The sequence below is a fragment of the Macrobrachium rosenbergii genome, chromosome 43, assembly GCF_040412425.1.
Source record: "Macrobrachium rosenbergii isolate ZJJX-2024 chromosome 43, ASM4041242v1, whole genome shotgun sequence".
In the NCBI taxonomy this organism is placed as follows: Eukaryota; Metazoa; Arthropoda; class Malacostraca; order Decapoda; family Palaemonidae; genus Macrobrachium; species Macrobrachium rosenbergii.
Window position 1 is genome coordinate 46,433,353 of NC_089783.1, and position 8,112 is coordinate 46,441,464.

The 8,112-nt window shown below is 37.9% G+C and overlaps 1 protein-coding gene across 1 annotated transcript; it reads left to right on the forward strand.

Moving 5' to 3' along the window:
* The first annotated feature begins 2,750 nt into the window (after positions 1-2,750).
* On the forward strand, positions 2,751-4,137 carry LOC136829063 (putative proline-rich protein 21). The gene is made up of 2 exons (XM_067087446.1): positions 2,751-2,841; positions 3,623-4,137. Exons 1-2 carry the CDS (start codon positions 2,751-2,753, stop codon positions 4,135-4,137), a joined length of 606 nt encoding a protein of 201 aa, XP_066943547.1.
* The last annotated feature ends 3,975 nt before the right edge of the window (positions 4,138-8,112 follow it).

The following is an 8,112-nucleotide window of genomic DNA, read 5'->3' on the forward strand; positions in this document are numbered from 1 at the left end:
CCTTCTCCCTATATGTTTAGTCCTAGCAATCTGAATTGATGCTCTGTGTCCATTGCTGAAGGCAAAACATCAGCTTCCTACTTTTCTCTATGTCTATTCACGGTTCTATTTCCTCATGGATTAATGTGCTTCTCCAATTTGCCTTTTCTCTCATTCATACTTCAGCTTCTTTTTGAGCTGTCCCTGTTTTTCCTGCATTAACCTCACCACGTTCTTGTGTTGATACCTCTCAATTGCGAATTGCTGTATCCTCACCTTTTAAATCTAACAATGTGAGATTATTTGAAATGGGGGTCCCTTAACATAGCCAAATTCACTGCCTACAAGACAGTTCTTCCTATTTCTCTGTGTCCTCACCCAAATAATTCTGTGAATTTTAATGAAAACATAACATAAACTTTCAGTGTTTTCAGTTGTTGTAAACTTATCTTGGAGTGACGGCGTAGTTTAGATCGCTAAACCTCCCTCTAATCAATAGGGAGTATTGTTTAGTTTCCATAAATCTTTTTTCTCTATGTGCCTTTCAGCTTTAGGTTGGTCGTATTCGCCTCTGGATTATTGCTGTCATTTATAGGATGCTTTGGCTTTCGACTTAATTTTCACTTTCATTGGTAGACTTGATCAGTCTTGATGTAAGTCAGGCTGTTTCTGATAATTTCCTTCCTCCTCCTCCTCCTCCTCCTCATCCTCCTCCCCTCTTCTTCTTCTTCTTCTTCTTCTTCTTCTTCTTCTTCTTCTTCTTCTCTACAGTCAGGTCACTCAGCTCCCTTCTTCATTCTGTGTGCGTGCGTGTCTGTCGTTGCAATCGGACCCCACGCTCCCCCTCTATCTACTCTACTGTTTCCTCGCGTCCGGTGAGTGCGTCATTCTCTTTTCCATCTTGAATCCATTTCTTATCTTTTGTCTACTCTTCTTGTCTTAATACCCATCGAGGCAAACTTCCTCGGAAGATCGCTGTCCTCCTTATCACCTGCAGCTGTTGGTTCGTTTGAAGAATCATCCTCCTAAAAAGATCGTCGAGTCTCTCTCTCTCTCTCTCTCTCTCTCTCTCTGTGGCTATCCCTCATACACACACACACACACGCACACACACACACACAAAACCACTTGCTCTTTTTGTACGTCCTTCACTTTCAGTCCCTTTTTGTGAACCAACTCTCCCGCTCTCCTCATATCTCTCCTCCAGATCTCCTTGTATCGTTCTCGACGCTCCCTCGTCGAGGTAGGATTTTCAGCCCCCTACAAAAAAAAGGGGGGGGGACAGAAAAGGCTAATAAAGAAAACAGTTTAAATTCTTTTCCACTGCCAAAAGCGACCATCTGACTTGCGAAAGCGTAATCTCGTTAGCGGCGTGTCCCCACTGATTTTTGACACTTGGATCACTCTCTCCCCTTTTTCCCTCTTCTTCTCTGTTTTGTTTGGACGACGTCGCCAATAAACAAGTGGCGTGTATCGGACAGCGAGATATGACCGTAAAATGATGGAAAAAGGAATTCAGTCTTGGCATGTAACAAGCGAGTTGATGAAACTATACTGGCAGAAAACTGACACGAAAATACCGCAAATGTTGGAGGTGGATATTGTATAAGATTACAGTAAACATGTACAGTGACAAAAATGATGAGTATTTTCAAGAATTAACATCTGGAAACGTCGGTTGAGTTACCAGCAGTTGCCTTTTTGTTCCCAAGAATCACATTTTTGGAATCGGTACATACTAGAAGGACAGAGAAGTAATAAGTACTTCATTATGTATTTTTACCCTAACAGCTATGCATTCCCAACAACCTATTTAAGACTTAAAAATTCATACTTTTTGGGAAAACAGATTTAAAATAAAAAGGTATACATGAAATGTACGACTTTAGACTTTATACCTCTGCTTCAGCCCCGTTTTTCAGGCACATCCTGAGGTGTTTATTAGAAGAAAATAGCATGAAAAAGGAAGGTATTCTTGGGGGAAGAATGATGTGATTTATCTATTTCCCTTCGTATTCTGTACCTTGGTGATAATATGTACATACGTCCTTTTTTTTTTTTTGTATTGTCAGAAGCTGTAGAAAGTAGACTTATTATATGTAACTATCAACGGATAGTACAGTAACTATCAACGGATTGTACATGTAACTATCAACGGATAGTATATGTAACTATCAACGGATAGTATATGTAACTATCAACGGATAGTATATGTAACAATCAACGGATGTCACATAACTTCATATGTGTCTCTTACTAACCACGAACAGCAGAAGACGGATTGCTTGAAATTAGTGGGCCATTAGAGCCTAAACCGTGTGCCCCGAAAGTATTTTTATTAGGTGCTTGCTATAGATAGTCAACTTGAGAAAAAAAAAAAGGTCAAAATAAATACTGGCAATTATCTTTGAGAAACTTAGCTGCGAACATCAGCTTCGTAAAGGCTCTATGAAGCCATTCATGAACAGATATCATGCGCAAACTTGTGCTGTAAGAATGAATTAAAATCCCGTTGAGTTTTCCGAAATATATTAAAACGTTAAACTGCTCTGCATTTTCAAGACGAACTGGTCTCCTCCTAAAGAGGAGAGCAGGTGGTCTTCATTTCAGTTAAAAAAAATCAAAGGCCGTTGGGGAGGGCAACCTAATGCCAGTCAGCCCTGGAATAAACAAGGAAAATGAGGAGAAGAGGAAATAACGATTACCTATAGCTGTATCGACGTCAGTCAGTTCTAAACCTCCCTGATATGTTGGAGTTTCCAAGGTCAAACATGGAATCCTCCTATGGTGCGTTCACTCTTAAAACATGTCGGCAACTTACCACATACATATCACGAGCAAGTTGGAAACAAGTCAGCGACCGTAAGTGGAGAACGAACCTGAAGTCAGCTCTGGGTAATTGTAGGACTGTCAATAATTCGTTAACTTGTATTCAACCTGTTTGTGATTGTGTTTGCGATAAGTTATAGACATTTAACCTTTCTCCCATGAAGAAATTGAAGATGTATCTCCTCGGAATTTAGGCCTGGGCCAGGAGGTCGTTTTTTGGACACAATGTAAGGGAAAGCAAGGTTATATTTCTCTGACGGTTTAGGTTTGAACGTTGCATTGGCTTACAAATTATTATTATTATTATTATTATTATTATTATTATTATTATTATTATTATTATTATTATTATTATTATTATTATTATTATTATTATGTGGGGGATCACCTCCCCAGTATGTTGCCCCGGGCGATCGCCTTCCCAGCTTTTTTTTCGGGGGGCTCGGCTCCCAGTGTTTGTCCCTGAGGAATCGCCTCCCCAGCTTTCCTATATGGGGGATCGCCTCCCCAGCTTTTCTTCCTCAGAGATTGCCTCCTAAGTTTTTCCCCTGGGAGTTTTTTGCCCAATTCAGCCTGAAGTCTCCATCAGAATCAGCGTCCTTTTTCTCATTGGGTTCCACTTGCAACATTTTACCCACAACCATTAACATACCATCCACTAACAACACTCCATCTACAACATAACAACCAAAACTCTCTTCCCACAGCCCTCCCCCACAGTTCTCCACTTGCTCTCTACCCACAACTCTCCACATACAACCTTAAACTCACAACCTCCACCCAGGTATTTACACCTAAAACCCTCATCCCACAGTCATCCATCCACACCCTCCAATTATAACCCTCCACCCACAACTATCCACTGCTTCCGCCCCAAACCTCCACATTCAACCTTTTACCCACAACTTCACCCACAAACCTCCACGTTCAACCTTACACCCACATACCGGCATCCATAACCCGCCACCCACAACCCTACACTCACAACCCTCCACCAGCAGTCGTCAACCTGGTCTCTACCCACAAACCTACACTCACAAACCTCCACCCACAGTCATCCACCTGGTCTCTACCCACAGCCATCCACATAAACCTTACACCCACAGTCCTCTACACACAAACCTACATCCACAATCCTCTAATCACAGCCATCCACGACCGTTTGTTCACAACCTTACACCCACAACGCTCTGCCCACAAGCTCCACCTTCAACTTTTCACATACAACCTTACTGTCGCAACCCTCCACCCACAAACCCTACCCACAACTATCCACCCACAACCCTTCAACAGCCCTCCACCCACACTCGCCATCCACAACTAGTTTGAGAGAGAGAGAGAGAGAGAGAAATTTGTAATTAACCTGTAGAAAACTCCCTTTGAAATGATGCGATACGTTTTATATGAACTTAAGTTAATGCAACAGTTCGAGTTAGTGTGGTAGTAGGCCTAGAGTCTACAGTGCCATGCACCTAACATTTGCCTTCTATTAGAAAGTAAAAATATTATAGTTTCTAAAATTCAGTAAATGAACTTTCAGTTAAATAACACTTATTTCTAATCATGATGGTCCCAGTAAACGACGCGTTATCTTTACAAGTAAAGTATCAATAGTCAATTTCTGGTAGCCTTACAACAAACAGTAAAAGTAAATTACTCTTTGTTACAAATAACCTCATCTCTTTCATTGGCATTATGTAAAAACAAATGGTTGTAGTATACGCAGTCCCCTTCCACATTTTTAAGCGAATCTCTGACTAGAGTACTTTGAAAGGAAAATTCTGCCCTCACCAACCTTCAAAATATGATCTGGCTTTGATACACTGATGATATCTTATCCTTTGCGTCGTGGGGGAATAGATGAGGAAGCTATTACTTTCCAGTAAAATTTCAGTTTTAGTTCCAAATATCATATTCAAAACTGAATTGGAAAAAGATGGAAAAGTGCCATTTTTGAATATTTTGACCATAAGAAAACAGTCCAGTACGAGTTTATTCCAACGTGAAAATTAACCTACCCCGTTTTTTGCATCCGTGCCTTCACGCAACGTGGCGTTTCAGTCAAAATTACAGTTATTCGCAATCGTTTTCTGAGGTGGCTAAGGGTATGTAAACACAGTAATTATGTGTGTATATATATATATTATATATATATGTATATATACATACACACATATATACATATATATATATATATATATATATATATATACATATACATACTCACTGTATATATATACATACACATATATATACACATAATTAAAAACTGAGCATTACTAACATGTCAATAACTCTCAGATTTATATATATATATATATATATATATATATATATATATATATATATATATATATATATATATATATATATATATATATATATAACTGAGTTACTGACATGCCAATAACTTTCAGTTTTTATATCCTGCCGTAAAATTCGCTGCGCCTTATTCCTAAATGTTTCACTCTCCTCCGGAATAAAAAGATTAGTTTCTGAACTCAGTCATATGGCAAAATATAAACTAGAGATGCCTCGGGTTAGCCTGTGGAAATCTTTTTGATCCAATGCATCTATTCATGGCGACGATAATGCAATCATAATGCAGAGTAGCTGAATTCGATGCATAAGGGGCAATGCTCACTGAAAAACATGATTTTAATCCTATTATTATTACAATAATACCTAGTCAGATTATTTTAATGCGTGCAGTGCTTCCACAGGCAGAAACTGCTTTTCCGTAAACATTAATGCACAAATTTTATCTCTGCAGACAGAAATATTTATTTAATCTTCAGCAAAGGTCAATATTTATTTAGTTTCAAAGAAAGGTCGTTGGGGTCGAAAATAAAGTAATTAAGCGTGGATAAGATTCATCATAAAAATCATAAATAAAAGGTATTTCTATAAAAAAATTACATAAAGAAAATTATACACGCTGGTACATTCATTGCCGTTTGAAAAGGTTAATATACATACATACATACATATATATATATATATATATATATATATATATATATATATATATATATATATATATATATATATATATATATATATATATATATATATAAAAGTATATGTACTGTATATGTATACGTAAAAGTTCATCAATTGAAAACTGTAGGATGGTGACAATTTAGCCCCCAAAAATTATTCATCGCTAAGTGTCTCATAAATTGAATAACATTTTTTTCGTGCAATCGTCAATTATCAGATTACCGTTCCCAGCTGTTCTGATTCGCAAGGGCGAAGTTAACGCGCTTCCAAATGCGCTTATTATAAAGCCTGCTGTTACGAAACGCGCTGCACGCTACAAACAGCATGATTATTGCCGTTAGTGACATGATACATATAAGGGTGTGACTAGCTGCGCCATTTTTCACTGCTACCGTAACATGGAGGATGAGGAAGTGGAGGAGAAAGAGAAGACATGAGAATCTGAGGCATCTTGTGACGTATAAATATTGAAAAACGGAAGATGCACTTTCTGGATAAAATATAGAATTTGGCATGAAAAGTGGAACAAGGGCACGAAGAATAATCAACATCAGTTTTCAGTGCTGTCATAACATGGAGGATGAAGAAGTGGAGGAGAAAGACAAGACATGAAAATATGAGGAAGCATTTCATTTTTATAAATATTGAAAAACGGAAGAGGCACTTTCTGGATAAAATATAGCATTCAACATGAAGAGTGGAACTAAGGCACGAAGAATTAGCTACACCATTTTTCAGTGCTGTCATAACATGGAGGATGAAGAAGTGGAGAAAGACATGAAAATATGGGGTAGCATATCACGTATAAAGGGTGAAAAACGGAAGAGGCACTTTCTGGATAAAATATAGTTCAACATAAAAAGTGGAACTAAGGCACGAAGAACTAGCAACATCAGTTTTCAGTGTTGTTATAACATGGAGGATGAAGAAGTGGAGGAGAAAGGCAAGACATAATATGAGGCATCATGTGACGTATAAATAGTGAAAAACGGAAGAGGCACTTTCTGGATAAAACATAGAATACAACATAAAAAGTGAAGGTAAATCACGAAGAATTACCAACACCATTTTTCAGTGCTGTCATAGCATGGAGGATGAAGAAGTGGAGGAGAAAGGCGAGACATAAGAAAATGAATCAGGAAATAGTGTATAAATAGTGATAAACGGAAGAGGTGATTTCGGGATAGAATGTAAAAGTTAATATAACAAAAAGAGGAAACAGGACACAAGGATAAGAAGATCAAATCAAGTTGGAAAGGTTGACGAAACAAAACCAACTCAACGAGATACTAAACTGGAATTGAAAAGCAGTAAGGACTCTTTTATCTAGATAACTGACTATTCATTTTACTCTATTCTTCCTATTCAAAAATTCGATGATGATATTCGGGTTGTAATTCTTATGTAAGAAGTATATTTCAAACCAAAATTTTTATTGTCATGCTTTATTTATCGTTACTCAAAAGAAGAAATGGTCCACGATATTTTTTTTAATTGCATCGTTCTTCAGAGAGCATTTCATTAATTCATCTTGGAAAGCAGAGATTATCCTCCCATGAACAGGCGAATTGTGTGTAGTAAACAAAAATCCCTGACAATTTATTATTAAGCAAGCTTTTTTTTTCACTGTGCTGTTGCACTGTTCATTTTAAATTTTCAGATGAGCCGTCCAACATAATACATTGTACAAGCCACCACTTTCTTTCATGCACATGTGCACATAACCGGACACTGGTTGAATTCCTCAAAACACGGTCCCAGAGATTCCCAAATTTATCTAAATTTCAAGAGAGCTTCTGAACTAACCTGTATCTTCTTCTCTAACTAAAAAGTCAGTTTTAGTTTTCTGAAAAGAAAACTATTGTGCCGGCTTTGTCTGTCCGTCCGCACTTTATTCTTTCCGCACTTTTTCTGTCCGCTTTCAGATCTTAAAAACTACTGAGGCTAGAGGCCTGCAGATTGGTATGTTGATCATCCGCCCTCCAGTCATCAAACATAGCAAATTGCAGCCCTCTAGCCTCAGTAGTTTTTATTTTATTTAAGGTTAAAGTTAGCCATGTTCGTGCATCTGGCAACGATATGACAGGCCACCACCGGGCCGTTGTCAAAGTTTCATAGGGCGCGGCTCATACAGCATTATACCGAGACCACCGAAAGATAGATCTGTTTTCGGTGGCCTTGATTATGCGCTGTACAGAAAACTTGATCGCATCGAAGAAACTTCGGCTCCATTTACTGTTTTATATTATCCTCAATAATTACTGGTATGATTTTCATGTCCAAATATGATGAGAAATTATT

Excerpts from the sequence above, each read along its gene's own strand:
- LOC136829063 (XM_067087446.1), top strand. The coding sequence starts at position 2,751 with ATGGAATCCTCCTATGGTGCGTTCACTCTTAAAACATGTCGGCAACTT. Across the intron at positions 2,842-3,622 it reads TTGGAAACAAGTCAGCGACC|TCATCCATCCACACCCTCCA; the intron begins GTAAGTGGAGAA and ends CTCATCCCACAG.